At 47.5% G+C, this 20,646-nt stretch overlaps 2 protein-coding genes across 2 annotated transcripts; one reads left to right on the top strand and one right to left on the bottom strand.

The window, feature by feature from the left end:
- LOC120901007 (EF-hand domain-containing protein D2 homolog) lies at positions 1-12,522 on the top strand. Its single transcript, XM_040308679.1, has 3 exons — positions 1-717; positions 11,167-11,331; positions 11,420-12,522. Exons 1-3 carry the CDS (start codon positions 548-550, stop codon positions 11,667-11,669), a joined length of 585 nt encoding a protein of 194 aa, XP_040164613.1. The 5' UTR covers positions 1-547; the 3' UTR covers positions 11,670-12,522.
- A 75-nt stretch (positions 12,523-12,597) lies between these two features.
- LOC120901006 lies at positions 12,598-15,309 on the bottom strand. Its single transcript, XM_040308678.1, has 2 exons — positions 15,109-15,309; positions 12,598-15,038 (listed from the first exon to the last, which is right to left on the bottom strand). The coding sequence occupies exons 1-2, from the start codon at positions 15,177-15,179 to the stop codon at positions 12,632-12,634; spliced, it is 2,478 nt and encodes an 825-aa protein (XP_040164612.1). The 5' UTR covers positions 15,180-15,309; the 3' UTR covers positions 12,598-12,631.
- Between the last annotated feature and the right edge of the window lie 5,337 nt (positions 15,310-20,646).

Here is a 20,646-nt window from a genome sequence, read left to right on the forward strand (position 1 = left end):
TACCATGCAGTGAACACTTCTCTCCCGTCTGGCACCAGAAACGGTCGCGCACTCTGCTTCGTATTCGTTAACTTCGACACTGAAGAAAAACTCGCGCTTTTGTCGCAGGTCGGCCACCCTCTCCCCCGTTTTAAAGTGTTTTGTGACGCCAACCAACGGTACGCCATCATCCTTTTGCGATAAAAAAGGATACATTCTTGCAAAAAAACATTAAAACAGCAGTACGGTGCCGCCACCTGCCACTTAAACACGTCCCTGCGTTTAACGACATAAAGGAAGAACCAGAAGAAAAAAGTAACCAAGTTCATTACATTCGGCACCTGCTTCCTGCGCTGAAAGTTGCACGTGACGTAGTTCTAGAATTTCAGTAGCGCCGCGAAAGATTAAAGCAAAAGGTCCTTGAAAAGGGCTCCCTCTTCTTTATTATTGATCAGTAACAGAACAGTGCGCGTCCGTTCGTTTTGTTGCTGTGGTGGTTGTTGTGCGTTTGTGTATTCCGCTCTCGTTCGTTCTTCCTGTGTCTGTGGTGTAAATAAAGTAAAAAAAAATGTCAGCCGATGCGGAACTATCCTCCATCCTGAACCGTCGCCAGCAGATCAACGAAGCGCTGGACAATGGGCAGGCGGTAAAGCCCACGTTCAAAGTGGTCAACATCTACACCGAGTTCCACGAGTTCTCGCGGAAGGAAATCAAGGACTACCAAGCCACCTTCAGCAAGTGAGTATTTTGCTCGTGACACCAACATATAGAGAGGGAGAGAGAGAGAGCGAAAAAAGGAGAGCAAAACACAAGAGAAGGAATATTGAAGGTTCATGGCCTACTGCTGTTCCGCAGCCACGCACAGCTGCGGTGGAGTTGGTAGAGGTCATCTGTGTGCAATCCGCCACACACATACGTTAGCCACCTTCTGCTGCTGCTGTGTGCCAGTGGCTTCGAGAGCCTTAGAACAAATGCACCGCGGCCAGGGCCAAATGGGTATAGCCCAGAACTGGTTTTTAGGGCCCCAACAGCAGCAGTTCACACACACACACAAAAAGCACAGAAAAGAACGTTTGGTCGGTTGAATTCGAGAAGGATACAGTCGATGCATTCCGATGCATGTTGCTGCACTGCCAGATGCGCAGAAACATAACAAAACAGATAAAGAGAGAGAGAGAGAGCAGCAGCACGGCACAGCACAAAAGGTTTCCCAGGGGTTTGGTCGGTTTTTTCTGCCCTCTCTCCTGTGCACATGCTGCACAACTGCAACTGCAACTGCAAACGGTGGTCGAAGAGGCGTCTGGTTTGCAGGCAGAGGATCGAATGCCTCAGATCCTGAGACAGATCATCATTTGGTATTGTGCGTGTGCTGTTCGCGTTGTTTTTGTTTTGCATCTCGTGTTTCCTTTTGCGACGGCTGCTGCACTCGAACGCTCGATGTTTCCATAATAATCAGCTCGATTATCATCGGCCCTTTTGCTGTCACAGTAATCTAATCTGGCAGCCATTGGATCGAAGGAAACACAAAACCATTGATTATGCTCTCCCCATTACTATGCTTTTCGCACAGCCCGCCGTCGTCGTCGCACGCTTGTTTGCTGTCAATATGTGTGTCTGCTGTGTGTCAAACGGTTGAAAGTTCAAAGCACCCAGAAAGTTGGGCATCACCACAATGTCTAGCAGCTGACAATGTCATGTGAAAAATTAACGCTCTTATAATTTATTGATGAGCTCGAGGGGAAGAAGCCCTTTGTGGGGGAGGGCTTTACTCAATTTAAGAGCAGTAATGTCATAATCTCTTGCCTGCTCTTATAATTTATTGATGAGCAAATGTTCCAAGTGTAAACAACAAATACAATCTCCAAACTGATTTTTTCGAAGCTAGGACATACAATGCTTACTAAACAGATCTATGTTGTGGTAGAATCTTTCAGAATTTATTAATCCCCTTTCACGGTTGGTACACTCGGCTACAATTTCTCACCAGTAACGACCTCCGCCTCCTTCCCCCTGTGAAGGCCTTCCAGTAATAGGCGATCAGTTACAATCTTTCCAGCGGGGCCCATATTATCTACCCGACACGTAACACCATTGCTCGCCGTCCTTCCGTGTCGTGTCCAAACCAAAATATTTTTCTAATTAAATCACAATCTTATCGACAACGCCGCATCGACACCATCCATCGGGAAACTACGCCGGGAATGTGTTGCGAGTTGAGATTTTGTCGCTTGGTAGCATTTTCTTCCCATCATACACGCCCCAGCCGATCGTGGCGGCTTTTTGATGATGATCGCTGTTTCCCTTTTAACACCTCACCGCACAAACCGTGAGCTTGCAACGCTCGATTGACGACGATTAAACAGACAAACACAGAGGACGCACAGAGCACAGTAGAAACCACGGAAGCTGCTGTTGCCTTCATCGCGAACCAGTCGCCCCACGCAGTGATCGATGGTTCCGGTGAAATCTGACCCTCGCCCAGTCCGGTCGGTGACAATTCATTCCAAGCACTAGCACTAGGGCGGGGGTACACTACGAAGGGTTGAATTGCATTGGTTGGAACAAAATGCTCAATTCCACGCCCCTTGCAACAGCAATGGCGAGAATAACCTTCGACCAAATCTATAGAATCACCTGAACTCAAAACTATATCCGTGGGACTCCGTGTCTGTTCATTCATTTAGTTCTGGGATGTAACATCATCAAAGTAGCTAGTCCGGTAACTATGGCGATCGCACCTTACAAAAAAAAGAACCACGTGCTTGTTTGCGCACTGGCGCGACAATTAGTACGCAGCAGCATAAAACTGTGGCAGGCCGTGCGGAGGGTCTCCACCGCTTGTGGTGCTCTCGGTTTGGGGTATTTATATACGGCCATCGGGGCCACTCACGGACTGGAACGTTCTTTTCGGTCGGTGTTTCCTCATCTCCGGCTCTGCGGAGAAGAAGATGAATCTTTCCAGCGACGACACGTTTTGTTGACTTCTGGGAGAGCGCAAGATAGGTAGATCGTGGATCGTCGTACGATAACAGCCGCTATGCTCCAGAGTGTGTTGGAGATGTGTTTGTTTTTATCTCTACTACCACGACTTGCTCGTTTGTTTCACTTTTCCTGTACGCACAATGCGTCACATTGTGTGTCTGTGTCACATGTGTTTCCAAAGGTGGGAAATGGTTTAATTGTTTACATTAAACCCCTCCCTCCCTCTACCAGCAGCAGCGGCAGCAGCAGTCTGGCAGGGTGTCAGATAGGGCCGACTGATTCTTGGCCACGCGTCGTACTGCTGTCAGTAATGTGATATCGCCTCACCTCGCGTGCGTTTCAAATATCAAACAGTACAGAACTTGGTGGTGTTGTAGAGTCAGTGTTCTGGTTCTGGTTACTTATGTTACACCTTTTTTATATATACAGACAGAAACTCAGTCCGGATGTCCAAGTGACTCAAGTTGTTCGGGGAGGGAGTCAACGCGCAACGCACGCTTCTTGAAGACCTTACGCGTTTCGCGCTTGAATTGCATCAATTCTTCCCCGTTGGGGGTGTGGGGTTGTTATGATGGACTCGATTCGAAGAAGAAAAAACCCTTCAAACACACACACACAACCAGTGCGTAACCGCAGCAGTAAAAGGGCGTAGAGCAAGTTTGGCAATATCTGGAGCACGTACTTGAAAGGCCCATGTTTGTCGAATTCAATTCCGATACCGATACCTTCATGCGTATCAACTGCAGCACCAGCGGGGGGGTGGGGGGTTATTGAATACTTCAGAAAATTGCTCCCTCCGTATTTGCGCAGACGCAATCGATTAACTAACCAACCAACGGTGAGGTGCATCGGTAGAACTTGCTGCGATGCAATATTACACGCCGTTGCGCAAACATGCAGCAAAACCGCAAACCGCAAACTTGCAGGGCGGCTAGTTCGAGCGTGAGGTTCGTGATCAAATAATGTGACCTGGCAGACATGATTGCTTGGCTGCCAGATAGCCAGCAAAACGGGTCAACTCCATTCGCGACCCTTCGCGAGGTGTGAAAACGTGACTAGAAATCGGTATCAACTCCGTGGCAGGCTTAACATTGTGGACGTGTATTTGTTTGTATCCAACTGGGCAGAGGTTCAATCACAACAGGGAAGCCCTGTTGTGGAAGTAAGCATCGGATCAGGGACGCTTAATTAAATTTAAAATAGCCGACTATGGAAGGTTCGTTGCCGTCTCTGCGCCGTTGTCAGGGAACTCTAGGGGCTTGATTCTTGACGGTGACTGCGGTGGTTTATTGCGTGGAAGATTTCTGCATTACATAATGCATCCCCACCGCAACACAGCCCTCCAAACCCCTCCCCAAGACCGGTAGCGATACAAACCGATCAGTTTCGGTTTGGCGTTTTCCTGTTCCAGAATAGGTACAGGTGTATTGTGGCACATTAATCGTCGCCCGGGCTCGGTTCGTTGCTTCCACCCGCGCTACAAAACTCGGCCTGAAAACCAAAGCCTAATAAAGCCGAAGGTGAATCTAATGAACACTCACTGATTCCACTGAGCTTAACCTGTACTGCTGTCTCTCTCTTACCCGGGTCTCCTACAAAACAACAATAATCGGTTACATGTGAATGTAGGTCGGGAAAGAGGGGACGCATGTGGAATGGGTTTCGGCTTTCTGGGTTGTTTACTATCGATCTCTAGTGGTGTAAAACAGAGCGGGGGCCTGTTAATTCAGCTGCTACTTCCAGTCGGTGGTCGGCAAACACGTCGCGAAAATGGATCAAAATATGGTCTAAAAAATCTCAAAGTCGCTAAATATTGCCTTTTCAGTCATCAGTTTAAGATAGAATGACATATTATTCATCAATGTTTGCCTATGAGGCTTCAAGTTCTGCTTCCAATGCGTCTATTTTTGCCTGTAAGATGGCAATTGGTGCCTTTTATATAAATTATTTTAAATATTTTTGAAATTAATGGTGTATTGATATCGCTCTATTCGTAACACACAAACATTCGTATCTGAAAACGTCCAACTACATGCAATATATCCCCCAATATCCAACAAATATCTAATAGAACCTTAAAATGCTCCAAACCCACTTGGCAACCACTGCACTAGACAGCTAAACCACAGCAAAGCCCCAATACCCTTACAAGTGAAGAGAAAATCTACGTAGCGAGAAGGTCAGAGACTAATAAAAAGCACTTAACAAAAATACATAAAAAAGAAAACCTCCATTTCTAAGGCAAAAAGAGTAATTTACGTGCATTTAGCAGGTCAACCTGGTGTGTAGTACCGAGCTTATGTATATGTATATGGTGTATGTATATGTATATGGTGTGTAGTACCGAGCTTATGTATATGCGCTCTACTGGTCAGAAATACTAGAAGCTGAGGAGAAGAAAGCGAGCGGATAAATCGCTCGGAGCATCCAGTCCCTCTGCCTACCCCAACATCATTTGACGAGCCTCTTCCACGTGCGCTTTGAAAGTGAAATCCCTGTAAGCTGTGTGGTCAGTAGAGAAGCGAAGCCAGTAAAACGGTAGCCCAAGTCGGTAGCTAATGGGAAGGAAGGGAAGCTAATCTCTGCCCATCTACATCTCGCACGTTAGGGATGGTGCATCAGCTTCTCCAAAAATCCCTCTAAACCTCTCTTTGAGCGTGTGTTCGCTTTGGGGATGAAAAGTGACTACGATTAATCGTAATATGAGATCCACTGAAAGCTCGCACACAGCAGGGCCACTATGGCGAGAAGCTATCCGTAAATGGCTTTAGATTCGAAGACCTAATGATGATGCTTTTAGACAAGTCGTTGGCCCCCCATATCAACACCTCCTCCAACTCCAATGGACGTCTTTCGTCAGAGGGGGGGGGGGCACATTTTAACGACCCTTTTCCAAGAAACAAATCGATAAGGCAAGATCGATAAAGCTCCTGTAGTGCTTAGAAAGGCTCATCAACTGCCTTCCCCAGTTGAAGGTTCATCACAACTCCACCCTCGAAAAGCCTTCTTGATGAATTTCTCAGAATTAACAGTTAGTCAAAGGTAGGCGTTGCGTTTATCTGTCATCTTAAATCAACAAAGAGAGAGAAGAGCACACGCACACGGCTCCACTGTCTTTTGCGTCGTAGGTCGTAGGAGGCGACGACTGGCCCCAGTGTCGAGTGTACGGTACGGATGAATCATACACACCTTTAATTATCGGCATTAGTAGCTCAGACACAGTTGTTTACCTTGCGGCAGTGGGGCGTTGGGCAGAGCCGGTAGAGGAAGTTTCAATATTCAAATCGACGGTAGCCAAAGCACAAGGAACTGTGTAAATCGTGTTCCCCTTCTACTCACTGGTTCGACTATACGGTTGGTTATCATAAAAACTTCAATGGTGACGAATGTGTACAATTGTAATGTAGAGAGCGAGACAGACCGCGGGGACGACGACCACACGTTGGTTTATGGCACTGCGTTTTAGTACAGCGAGTTAGTAGTTTCCCCTGTTGTCCGCCTAACATGGGCGTAAGAGACACAGCGGCAGGGAGGATAATTGAGCGATTGAGCAACAAACAAGGAAAAGCGAAGCGCGTTGAATCATCCAAACACTACCACCCGCTATAGTATGGGTGGAGGAGGGACATTTGTACATGATTCCAGTGCTGTGCAATGTCCAAAGGGTACTTTGGCAGAAAGGAAATGAAACGCCGCCGAGCCGGCTAGCTGATATCCATCGCTGCGCCATAACAACCCTTGCCTTTTTCTTGTATTCCATGAGTTCCGTGAAGTTGGCAAGAACTACACGTCGCCCCAAACCAAGAAGCTAGAGTGCCGTACCGTATTCTACACCATTTGCTGTTCTGGAGCTGTGTTGTCGTTGTGTGCTGCGAATTATGAACCGTAGGGAGCGCAATGTGATAACATCATAAAATAATCAACAGCGGCCTATTATTCCATTTGTCGCTACTCTCCAATGATACCCTTTGCTTATTGGCGTGTTGGAGGTTTGCGGACACAATTGTGTGACTCATGCCGCCCCTGGAACGCTTTGCAAAAGTGCTCAATATCCCCAGTAGTGTGGATCCTTGCCGTTAGAGTAGCCGCTAAAAAACCAAAACGGTTAGAAGTTTGAATTTAACGCCTGTGAGATAATAAAACCTTCTGTCAAAACGACGGCTTCACAGCATGATAAAACACACCTCCAACGCAACAACAGCAAAAAACCGGACCGATTTTCTTCTTCCGCACTTTCCTTCTTTGGGGTGGGTTTGGGCTGGTATGTCCCCCACAGGGACAGGGAGGCTTCTCGTCTCGTGTTTGGAGCGTTTTGAGAATGGTTAGTTCATCAGGAACCGGTTGCATTTGCTTGCGACGAGAGCCAGCTCCAAATCTTGATGTTGGAAGTGATCTTCGCGTTTGTTTCTTCGTAACATTGAAGCCTCGGTTCGGTCGATTACATACAACTTCAGCCCATTCGGACGGCGGTTACAATGTCGCTAGAGATAGAGCATTTGCAAACAGCGTTGTGTAACGACACGATGAGGGCGGGTGTGATCGAGATTTTCTATGCAAAACACCCGTCGAACCGTCGATCCACGGTGACGTTTGAAATGAACCTTTCTCCTCCGAAATGACAAACCAAAACACAAGAGAGTGATGGTTTATTTTTGGGGCGTGGGACGCTTGCAGTACGAAAGCCGGTACTTCCTGTTTCTTTGGTAGGCCATGGAAACATGGAAAGTGTGTGCACTTGTCATGGGAGAATGTTCGTGTGTGCGTGTGACGTATGCAACACAAGGTTCGTCGCCGGACGATGATTAGATATGCGTCGTGTGGTGTGCAGCACGTAGACAGTCCCCTGTTCCTACATAATAATTATCGTACTTCGGCACAACAACGGTCGGTCACACAATGTGCATCGTTGCCCTTTTTTCTGCAGCCCAAAAACGGAGGACGGCCCTTTTGTGCTTTCCTTTTTGAAGCTTTCTTCTTGCTGTACCGTGTACCGTATTTCCGTTGCAGCGAGCAAACCACTACGGCCCACACAGCACGGTTTGTATTCAAATGCCTGGTCAACCGAGGCTCGTTTCTGTGCCTTCTTTCTTCGGCCTTTGCATCCTAACGCTTCGAAAACCAATTATTCAATCGCTCCAGACCGGTCAACGGTCGAACGCGAGGGGTCGGGATCGGGAGAGGAGTGCTTGGTTGGTCACACGAAACTGGTCACATTCCCATATGGCTAAGACCCCAATTATGAAACCAGCTGAAAGCGTTTGGTCGTATCGGAGAACACCTTAAACGGAGGATGATCGCCGGTGATCTTCTCGATTAGTCTCCAAACTGCGTTTTGCACCGATTGTAAGCGAACGGGACTCCACTTTACAACTCGTCCCCCCCCCGCTAAACGATGATGACATGTTTAGCATTAATGTTATGCTTTTCGTTCGATTGCATCGTGTCTCGTCGGAATCTAAATTCCTCTAGCCACGGCAGAGATCGTTAGATTTGCGTTGCGTAAAAATTTGCGTGCGTGTGCGTGTGTGTGTGTTGCGCAGAAGCTCCCGAGGAAACGGTCAATCATCAAGCGATCGAAAGTGCTTCCCGTCCGCTACTGGCAAGGGGAAAAGGTAGAAGAGGAATCCAGGGGGTTTTAGCGCATCATCACACTCGCTGGAGTTCGAAATCGAATTCGAAATTGACCGTAAACCGTAAAACACGCACCACGTGTGTTGTGACTTTTTTCCGTTTTACGCGATCGGATGCGGATCACACACACACACGCGCACAAACGAGCCCGTAACTTATGTGACCGTTAAATTGGGTGGGCAGTTTCTCACGACGAATTTCGATTACTACCACTGCGGCTCCGGCGATGCGACGATGAAAGGCCAATCGAAGGTGGATCAATTGATGGCAGCTCAATTGTGGCAGCAAAAGCGCATTCGTGGGAAGAGAGTTGCGGATTGGGGAGTGAGCAAAATCTTGCCTAGGCAATGGGGCCTGTATTTAGAAAGTTTTACCACTGCTAACTTTTAGAAAGATTTATTTTAATAACTATTGCTTCCTTCCTTATTCTTTGGAGCATTCAATAATGCTTTCTGGCCATTTATACTAACCTTGGATATGTTTTATAGAGCTATTGGTGTGCTGTTTTGTTAGGCGAGATTCAATTCAACTGTAATTTAAACTTATAACCTTTAACGTTGATGAACCAGGCACAAACACAGCTTAATAGCCTTTATGGACACAATTTCCAAAAGTATTTGGCGATGTCCTAAAGATCTTAGCTCGGAATTACTTCCGTTTCGCAAACATATTTTATTGCGCGTAGAGCTCATTTTGAGGATCGTTTAAGATCGCTAGACAAGATTTGACAAGATAATCCAACAATATTAAATCCAAAAGGGCTCTGCCAACGAAATGTCTGCAAAATTGTTTGAGTCATCCAGTCACGTTGTCTATTTATGGCCAACGCCACATTAACTGATCGCATTGCTTTACATAGAAACCGGCAGCCTAAGCCTTATGAAACTCCGATAAGCCGCCTGGCCCTGTAGCTGAAATGATTCAATATGCACAACCTGTTTCGAATGGCCAATCATGTGCTGATAGCGTCACCTAGTGTCTAGTGTCTTGCACATTTGCCTTCCTTCTCTACCAACACGCAAATGGGGAACGCGCGCAACGACACCGAACATCGCGTACGACGCAAGCAGAGGCAACCTGTTTTATGCATTCACAAAAGAAGCAAAACACGCATCACCAATTTCTTATAAGGCACCAGCAGAAAACAAAACATACACACGCGCATAAAGTAACAAAAAAAAAACCCCAATCGCATGCACAACAAAGCTTGCGCGGCGATAGGAGGGTTCATGCGCGAACGAGCTCGTGCGCACGACGACGATCGAGGCACACGTTTTGCTACCAAATCGGCTCCTCGTCCCACGGTCACAGGCAGCACAGGGCTTCCACAGCGCAGAGGTTTGAGGGCCACAAAGACCCGAATGTCACGAAAATGTGACCGAGCGTGAAGAAACACGGTGCGATGGAACAACAATTGTCACCGTGCAGGCAGGAAGTTCCGTTCATCCGCAGTTCCGTTTTGCGCAGGGGGACTGACGCTGTGCAAAGGGCCAGTGCGCGCAATCAGTCTGAACGATAAATCCGATACACAGCATGCTTGCTCAAGGTCATCAAACCATCCAACTCTGCCCGCATTCCCGCGGTGCGTTAATTTCAATTTATGTTCTGATTCCAATTAGTCTGATCTGAGCTTCTGAGGGGGGCGAATGGTGGTCGGTGGTGGTCGATCGAAAGTAGTCACCCTTAAAGGTGGAGGGAAACAGGTTTCGAGATTTCGAGATTTCGATTTCGACCGTTTTCGTTGACGGGTTCGTTGCTTGCTTGCTTCAGAAGCATTCTGAGCCGTTTGATTATCCGGATCACTTCATGAGGGGGGACTTTCCCTCGCGGATTGGTATCCATTTTTATCACAACAGGTTCCTCACACACACACAGGTGGTCCCCCTCGGGCAAGGTTTCGACTTCAATTTACGTTGGGACATAAACATTCTGACTCATTCATTGAAGAGTGAGACCAAGCAAGAGAGAGCACGCAAAAAAGCACAATAAATGATTGGGTAAATACCAAACGGACTGGAATTTACCACCCAAAGTCAAGACATCATCTGGGTGGAGTTAATAGCACGTTTTTTGCGTGTATGTGCAGATTTGTTTTACAAACAACACAAGAAAGTACACTAAAAACAGATGACCCACGACACACAAGCAACTCCCGGTGTTTTGGGTTGGGTTGTGCACGAATGATTATGGGCACACACGCTTACGCGCCTTACAATAAACAGTGTTGCTCAGGTCAATAAATGCTCGAAAATTCCTTTTCGTGGCTAAACCAAAAATTCCTCCGTGACATTCTACCCCACACGGAGAAGGCGTTTATAGGCCATTGTGACTAAAATAAACGCATGGAGGGAAAGGGGAGGTGAAATGATATCATACAGTTGTGCCATAAAGCACCTTGGATTGAGCCTTTTTTACGAAATTAGTATTCAAATCTCGTGTTTGTGCGAAGAGACGTACCAGAGTTTTATGCCACTGTCGTGTTCCCATACGAACGTTACGGGGAATTTCAAAAAGAAAAAAAAGTTGTCTTTGAATTCAAAACTAACCGTTTTGTGTCCCTTGCACGTTACGCAGGTACGACGTCGGCAACGATGGCTATCTCGATCTGGCCGAGCTGAAGATCATGATGGAAAAGCTGGGCGCCCCGCAGACCCACCTAGGGCTGAAGGGCATGATCGCGGAGGTGGACGAGGACAAGGATGGCAAGATATCGTTTCGCGAGTTTCTGCTCATCTACCGGTAAGTGGTGCCCGTTGTTGTTGTACACTGAGACATTTCAGACATTTACAATTAAATGTCTCTTTCTATCTCTGTTTGTAATTTACAGCAAAGCACGCGCCGGTGAGCTCGTGTCCGACTCGGGGCTCGGCCAGCTCGCCCGCCTCACCGAGATCAATGTGGACGAGGTGGGCGTTGGGGGGGCGAAGAGTTTCTTCGAGGCAAAGATCGAGCAGCAGCTGCGCACCAATAAGTTCCACGACGAGATCCGGCAGGAGCAGGAAGAGCGGCGCCGCATGGAGGAGGAACGTGTCCTGCGGCGGCAGCAGTTCCAGCAGCGGGCGGCCGTATTCCAGTAACTCCCGGGCGGATGGTTCAATGTTTTGAAAAAAGCGTGTTGTGTGTAAGTGTGTGTGTACGTGTGTTTGTATAAAAAAAGATTAATTTAGTAGGTGCAGTAGGATAAGTCGTACAAAAAGTCAACCCCAAAAACCCCCTGTAAGGATAATAGGGGGAGATTTTGCTTTAAAGACGCAACCCAATTGATCGGTTTTTGTTTGTTTAAGTCGCCAGAGTTTAGTCACCAGCTCAATTCACAATTCACGCGTGTCATTTGCTTCTCCCCATCTCTATATGGGGAGTTTCAGCACCCCCACCCCATTAGTGTGTTCTCTCCTTTTGAAATAGTTCACATACAAGTAAAGAGTGACCACAGCAAGCAAGCAAGATGCTGAGTAAAAGAAGCGATCAGTTGAGACAAGGGCCGTCCAGGCGAGAGAGTTTTAACCAGGCAACCAAGACGACAGATCCAAACAAGCCGAGGAATGGATCGGATTTGAAAACAGTTCGTTTAGTAGTCCGCCCTAGTCAATTTTCGTCCGTATTATTGACCTACAACAAACAAACAAAACAAAGCGTGAGCGCATTAGAGAGCTAAAAAGGAAGATTATACAAAACGGTGACACAGGCGCAGGTTGTGCGGGAACCAAAAGTCTCAGATGGAAGATATATTTTTGATAAAGAGTAGGGAATTTGTGGGTATCGATCGGGGTAAGTAGTTTTGGGTTTGGTTAGGGGAACGTATTGGGATCGTGAAGTAGATACAAGAGAGAGAGAGAGAGCAATATTGCGTATAAATGTGTTTTAAATGTTTAAACTGTTAACTACAACTGTAAAACAAAAAGGGTAGATTATACAACTAGTTCAACCTTACCCCAGCCATTGTTGTTCGTTTCTCTGTGAACCGATTTCTTTCAAATTGCATCCGAAAGCTTCAACGATTTCAACTATGTTGCGCAGAACTTCCCCCTTTTATTCTGCACTAACCCGTTGCCGACACCATAGCCACCGCCGGATCGTTCAGCCGGGAGTGTCTGCAGCGTGCCATGTCCGCCTTAAGTGCATACTCATGGCCACAGGTCGGACAGTGGTACGGCTTAATCTTCATGTGGATGGCACGCACGTGCTGGCTAAGGCCTCCCTTCCGCTTGAACACCTTCGGGCACTGCTTGCACCGGTACTGGCGCTCCTCCGAGTGGGTCAGCCGATGCTGCCAAAGGTTCGACGGGCCGGAGAACCGCTTCCCGCACGTCTCGCAGATGTACGCCTTCGTGCCGGTGTGGATCGGTTCGTGCACCTTGAGGCTGTTGTACGATTGGAACATTTTGCTGCAGGTCGAGCAGACGTACAGCAGCCGATCGATGGGGCGCGTAACGGTGGCCGCGCTTATCGTTGGTTCGGTTGACATGTCCGTTGGGCCCGTGGTTGGTGGTTCGGTCTCCATGGAGAGTTCCTCTGGTTCAGCGCAAACAACAGTTGTGCTGCCCGCGGGAATCACGGGAAGACCACCGGCACACCCAGATAGTTGAAGATGGCGCTTTAAGTCGAACAGCTTGTCGAAGATTTTCAAGCAAACGCCACACTTGTGGTTCCACTGGTCCGGTGGCCGGTGGGTGGTGAAATGTCGCCGCAAGTTGGACGCATTCGTGTACGAACGATCGCACAGCGAGCAGGGGTACTTGGTGAGGACGATTTCGTCTCGTTCGCCAGGGCGCTCCTTACCCGTGTGTCGACACTTTTCTCGCTCCAGCATTGCTCGCCAGCGGTACTGTCGGTGTTTGGCCACCCGTTTAGCACACACACATACATGTGAGCGAGCCCGTGCCCAGGAAGGGAACTTCCGCCTGCAAAAGCGACAATCCACGGTGAGTTTGGTGCGTCCAGTGCATTCCCACGCCCGATGGGACAGCATTCGTCGCTGGCGAGTGAACCTCCTCTCACACATCGGACACGTCCAGCGGGGTATGCTCTTCGTTCTTGCTTTTGATTCACTTTTCTGCGCCGTTACCGTGTCCTGCGTCGCTTCAAACCACTGACCACCACCACCAATCGTCATATCGTGGAAAATTTCATCCTTATTATCATCCGCCTGTATCGGCAGCTTGGTGTAGCTGTGCTCCTCCAGCGTGTTGATGAAGACGAGCCGTTCGGGCAGGTAATAGTCGTCCTGTTCCGGCTCCAGCTCGTTCGTGTTTTCCACCTTCAAGCTGCTTACGAACTGTGCGGACGAGCTGGATGAGCTGGCTGCGGTTGAAAAGGACGAAAACTCTCCCGCTGTTGCCGTTGCCGTGGTAACCGAGGGTAGTGTGATTTCGTACGGTTGCACTTCTGTCACCGTTGCGCTCGTTATGTCCACTATTGGCGGGTAGAGGTTAAGGATTTCGAGAATTTCACAGTTTTTGGAAGACTCGCGCGTTTGGTTCTTGGTCGGATTGATGCTGGAAAGTGCTGGACTGTTCGTACCATCCTGTCCCACATTGTTGAACAGATAAATCCGGTTCGGTTCGCTGGTAAATGTCGGATTGTTTGCCATTACCGGTGGAGGTCCTGGTTCGCTTGATTCTTGCACCGGAGGTCGCTCCGGATCTTTCTGCCGTGCGCTGTTCATTGCGTACTCGATTTTTTCCTCCTTTATGTTTATGCTCGCAATAGGTTCCTGCTTAATGATCATCGGTTTTGCCGACACAATTTCCTGCTTGGTTCGAGCACCCGCAGCAAACCCATCCGGCACTGCAAACGCCCCGCCGTGCAGTTCCTGTGCGAAGCGATGTTCCAGGTCGGACTGTGCCCGGAGTACATTCTCGCTGAACTTGGAAAAGCCTTGCACCCGCTTGGAACAGTGTAGACAGATCTTGCGCGGCAGGTTGGGTAGGTCCAGGTTCACGAACGGCAGATACTTCCGTACCGCTTCTTCCGCCTGCACCAGATCGGTCAGCAGACTATCGACGGCACGGCTGAACACGACGCCACAGATCCGGCAGGTAATCTCGATCAGCTGGACGTCACCGTCCGCCTCGGCCGGACCGAACTCGTCCACCTGTTCCGACGCAACCAGCGGGCAGAGCGTCCCACCGAACGGGGCGTAATCGAGCTCGACCGGAAGATAGTGCTCGAAGTGGCGGTTGTGCGAGCGTTCCTCCTCCGGACAGACCGTTTCATACGATATCACAGGCAGGGAGAGGTTGTTCGGTTGAGCTTTAGCGGCGACAGCATTGCGCACGGAAGGGACAGCTGTTGGGAGAAGGATTTTGCGAGCAGCACATCCCTTGAAATCGCTCGCCACAAAGTGTCTGCTGCAGAGGGCGCTCCATTTGGTCGGATGCCAGCCTTCGTCCCGGCCGGTGAATTGGATCCACTGTTTCAGCAGTTCGGGAGATTTGAGTGGAAATCTGAGGGCGGGAAGACGAAGGCGTTAGATAGGGGACAGAAGTGGGCGTCATGGAGCACTGGTTAGCTTACTTGTGGAAGGACACATCGTCGCTGTGAGTGTATTTTAGGTCGCAATCGGGGATAACACACGACGCAGGCATTTCAATCGAACGCTTATTACACTAATTAGTTGCCATTTATTGCGTACCGTTTTTCAAGTGAAAAGAGTCCAATTTTTTATCTAAAATATGCAGAACAATCTTCTCACGGGATGGTTTGTTATTGTTTACGATTTAGCTCCCCTGTCGGAAACAAACGTCAAATGTCGGAAGAAAATGACATTGCATGTCAAATACCCAAGTAACCAAAAACCAACCATGAGATTGTTAACCCTCGTGTGAATGTCATTCAGAGTCGTCCGGAGTCCTTCGGAATCGTATGGAGTCGTCAGAGTCGTTCGGAGTCGGCCGGAGTCGGCCTTCGACACAAAGTCCTGTATACGAAGTGCACACGCAGAGGGAAAGAAAAAAACCCAACTATTTGAAATGCCTGATCACATTGCACCAGACGGCTCCTTTTGACTTCGTTTCCGGTTGACTCTGATCGACTCCGAATGACTCCGACTCCGGCTAGCTCCAACTTTAAACAACTCCGGGCGATTCCGAATGACTCCAGATGAATCCGACTCCGGACGACTCCATGCAGAACTAGTGGATCGGATTTATCCGGAGTCGGAATCGTGCTAACAATAGCCGGAGTCGGATCGGAATAGTGGTTGCACTCCAAAGAGAACATCACTAATTCACAATGCAAAATTAACGTGTGTAATGATTAGAATAAATTTGAATTAATTCAATCAACCGATTAACTCAAACTGAGCACAATCCGAAGGCAGAAGAATAAAGGCAGAAGAAATAAACCGACACAGAAGAAGACTGAAGATGTTGCCGGTACGACCCAAGCGCCACAGATTAAGCTTAAACGACTGGAAAATTGAATATCCATAGAAAAAAATGAAAGCTCCACAGCTTCATTGGTTTGATCAATAGATGGCGTATTACAACTCATCATTATATTGCTATCCTTTTCTTGCAATGTGTTTCTTTCAAGTCTTTCTATATTCCGTTTAGGTAGAGAACTTGAGTCGTTTAGAAGCCGTTTAGTGGTCGTTTAGTGGATTTGTGGTACTTGGGGACCAAGGATAATGTATTTAGAAGGTTGATTTTTATCGCTTTTATCGATTTTGTATATTTTTTGTTGGGCGACATTGTGGGGGACATCTGTCACTCTCTGCATACAAATTTCATCACCCCGCACCAAGGATAATGTATTTAGAAGGTTGATTTTTATCGCTTTTGCTGGGCGACATTGTGGGGGGCAACTGTCACTCTCTGCATACAACTTCACCTTGTTATTTATAACACCTTGATTGTGTTAAAGTGAGCAACCTCTGCTTAACTATTGCTTATTCGGATGTCACTTTGACATTTGGACTTTGTTCATTGGGAACGCATTTCTCTCTTTTAGGTTGGCAGTCATGCCGTTAATCTTGATTCATTGAACTTCTTCTTTCCTGTACTTTTGTAGCGACAAGTCGCATATCGTTTTTGCTTCGATAAATACAATTTTAGGTTATGGGCCCAGCACGTTTTTGAACAAAGGGAAAGTGAATAATCGAAATTGTGATGGAGCAAGAAAAGAACGATCGTCATTTTCTCCCGCTGTTTGACGGCACAAATTATACCGCATGGAAGTATCGCATGACAATTCTCTTGGAGGAGCATGAGCTGTTAGAGTGCATTAATACGAACGCGGATGGGCTAGAGGTGCTGAAGGACGAGGCGGGAGATAGTGAGGCGATAGCTAGGGAAAAGGAGCGGAACCGTGAAGCGCGGGCCAAGTTAGATCGGCGATGCAAATCATTACTTGTATCGAGAATACACGACTCGCAATTGGAGTACATTCAGGACCAGAAAACTCCAAAGGACGTATGGGATGCTCTTCGGCGTGTGTTCGAGCGACGCAGCATTGCAAGTCGCATGCATTTGAAGCGACAAATGCTTACTCTTCGTTTCGAGGGCGGAACACTTCAGCAGCATTTTTTAAAGTTTGATAAACTAGTGCGGGAATATCGGGCTACTGGTGCTGTGCTGGAAGAGCTTGATGTGGTTTGCCATTTGTTAGTTACGCTCGGATCGTCATATTCGACCGTTGTAACAGCATTGGAAACAATGCCCGAGGAGAGTCTGTCCATCGAATTCGTTAAATGTAGGTTGCTTGACGAAGAAACAAAAAGAAAGAGTGTAGATCTTCGCGCACCGGAAAATGAAGCTGCATTCTCTGGCACGAGGCCAAATTGGCAGCAGAAAAGTAAGGTTAGGTGTTTTGGCTGCAAGGTTATCGGACATAAGTTATCTGAGTGTCCGAACAAAAGGCAAAGTGACACCAATACATCGAAGGCACACGTCGGTGAAGCAAGTGTTAGTTTTGTTGGTGTAAATGCGGGATGCTTTAACAAAATTGAGTGGTATATAGACTCGGGCTGTTCCGATCATCTGGTGAATAACAAAGAGTTTTTCGATGAAATGTGGCTATTGGAAAATCCGATTGAAATTGCGATTGCTAAGGATGATGTGACGATTCGTGCGGAATATTCTGGAAACGTGAAGATCATCAGCAATGTGTTCGGAAAGCAAATTGAGTGCGTGGTGCGAAATGTTTTATATGTGCCTGATTTGCGTTGTAATCTTTTCTCAGTAATGCGTGTCGATGCTGCTGGTATGAAAGTGGTATATGCAAACGGAGCGGTACAGATTTATCGTGGTTTGGAAATTGTCGCGTGTGGTTCACGGGTTGGAAAATTATATCAACTAGATTTTAGTTATGTGAAGCGTGGTGAATATTCGATGATGACGACAGGTCGAGTGTCTAAAGAGCTGGAATTATGGCATAAGCGTCTTGGTCACTTAAACGTGCGCAGTATTGAGCAATTGATTCGGAATGAAATGGTTTCTGGGCTGAAAGTGAAATGTACCGACAAAAATGTTGTGGTGTGCGAGTCATGTTTAACCGGGAAGCAAACACGGAATCCGTTTCCATCGCGTAATGAAAAACGATCGTCGCGAGTGTTAGAGCTCATTCATTCGGATGTTTGTGGTCCAGTTACTCCAGTTGGTAACGGTGGTGTGAAATACTTCGTGTCTTTCGTAGACGACTGGAGCCATTTTTGTATGGTTTTTCTGATTCAGTCAAAGGATGAGGTGTTCAAGCGTTTTTGTGAGTACGAGGCTATTGTTACCGCAAAGTTTGGTCAACGGATCAGCCGTTTACGTTGTGACAATGGCGGTGAATACCGAAGCAAGCAGTTTGAGCAATTCCTGAAGCAGAGTGGTATCGTTGTGGAGTGGACAGTTCCACATACACCTCAGCAAAACGGGGTTAGCGAGCGGATGAACCGTACCTTGGTTGACAAGGCCAGAACAATGCTGCAGGATTCCGGAATCGATAAACGATTTTGGGGGCAAGCCATTCAAACGGCTGCATACCTTCTCAATCGCAGCCCCACGAATGCGATCGATGACAACAAGACTCCATACGAAAGATGGGAAGGTAAGAAACCTGATTTGACAAAGCTCAGAATTTTTGGATGTGATGTGTACGTTCACATTCCGAAAGAACAACGTGCTAAGCTGGATGCCAAGGCTTGGAAAGGAGTTTTAGTAGGATACTCTGTGAATGGGTATAGGGTTTGGAACCCGGAGCAGCATGAAATTGTGCACGTGCGTGATGTTGTATTTTTGGAAGGCTGTCATATTACTTCAGAAGCAGTTGAAGATATGTCACACGACGATTTCTTTTTGACACCAATGAATAGAGAAGGTTCATCAGATGATGTTGAGTTAGACGATGAAGCAAGTAACAATGACCATGACATCGAATCTGCGGAAGGGTATGACACGGCTCCTAGCCTGAATTCTGATGTTGAAGTGGTTCCTGATGATGAAACTTCAAAACGACAACGGACGGTTCCTGTGTGGCACAAAGACTATGCGGTGGAATATGCAGCATACGCATTGAATGCCACAAATTATGTTGAGAATTTACCGACCTCACTAGCAGAAGCTCGTCAGCGCGATGATTGGAACGAATGGAAAAAGGCTGTTGCTGAAGAGATGCAGTCCTTGGAAAGGAATAAGACATGGGAGTTAGTAAAGCTACCGGAGAATAGGACACCTATTTCATGCAAATGGGTGTTTGCAATGAAGCGGAGCATGGATAACCAACCTTGTCGTTATAAAGCTCACTTAGTGGCTAGAGGTTTTAGCCAGCGTTACGGTTTCGATTACAATGAAACATATTCTCCGGTTGCTAAATTGGATACTCTGCGCATGGTCTTGGCTTATGCTAATGAAGCAAAGATGATAGTGCATCAGATGGATGTTCGAACTGCCTTCTTGAACGGCACGTTAACGGAGGAGATTTTCATGACACAGCCCGAGGGTTTCCAGACTGACGGAGATCTTGTGTGCCGTTTACATAAATCTCTGTACGGTCTTAAGCAGGCGTCTAAAGCATGGAATGATCGGTTTGACGATTTTGTTCATGGACGTTTGGGTTTTAGACGGAGTCTAAACGACCAGTGCCTTTACATAAGATCAACGAAAAACGGCATTGTTATCATCGTGTTGTACGTGGATGACCTCGTGATCGTGGGTTCAACTTTAGAGGATGTGGTTTGTGTGAAAAGATGCCTATCAAACGAGTTCGAGATGAAAGATATTGGTGAGGTGAAGTGCTTTCTTGGAATGAACATAAGCTACGATAGGGAACAAGGTGTGATGCAGATTCACCAGCGCCATTATCTTCAAGATGTCTTGCGACGGTTCAAGATGGAGACATGTAAACCTTGTTCGACACCTATCGAGTATCGTCTAAAGCTGATGAAAGGTGACGAGGATAAACGTACGTCGCAACCCTATCGTGAATTAGTAGGTTGTCTGATGTATGCAGCTCAAACGACAAGACCTGATCTGGCCGCTGCAGTGAACTTCTTCAGTCAGTATCAGAGTTGTCCAACGGACGAGCATTGGACACATCTCAAGAGAATCCTTCGCTACATACAAGGATCTCTAGATGTGGGGCTCGTGTATCGCAGAGGCAGAGGAAAACCGCTGGAGGTGTATTCTGATGCAGATTGGGCCAATGACCCCAACGATAGACGATCAGTGAGCGGAAGCGTTTTCAAAATGTTCGGATCGACCGTGGCCTGGATCACCCGGAAACAACAAACCGTGGCGCTGTCTTCGACGGAAGCTGAATTGACGGCTCTATGTGTTGCTGTTCGTCATGGGGTGTGGATGTCGCGTCTGCTTCATGACCTTGGCTGCAAGGTGGATTTTCCAGTGACCTATTTCGAAGATAACCAGTCAGCGATGAGCATCGTGAAAGACCCCAAGGGACTGGGAAGGCTGAAACATGTTGATGTTAAGCTGTTCTTCTTGAAAGACTTGGTGAAGGATAGACAGATTGTCCTCAAGTATATCCCGACAGCGAACCAGCAGGCAGATATGCTGACAAAGGGACTACCGACTGCAACGTTTCAGCGAAACTGTTTAGCCATAGGTTTGG

This window comes from Anopheles arabiensis, chromosome 3 (assembly GCF_016920715.1).
Source record: "Anopheles arabiensis isolate DONGOLA chromosome 3, AaraD3, whole genome shotgun sequence".
NCBI lineage: Eukaryota > Metazoa > Arthropoda > Insecta > Diptera > Culicidae > Anopheles > Anopheles arabiensis.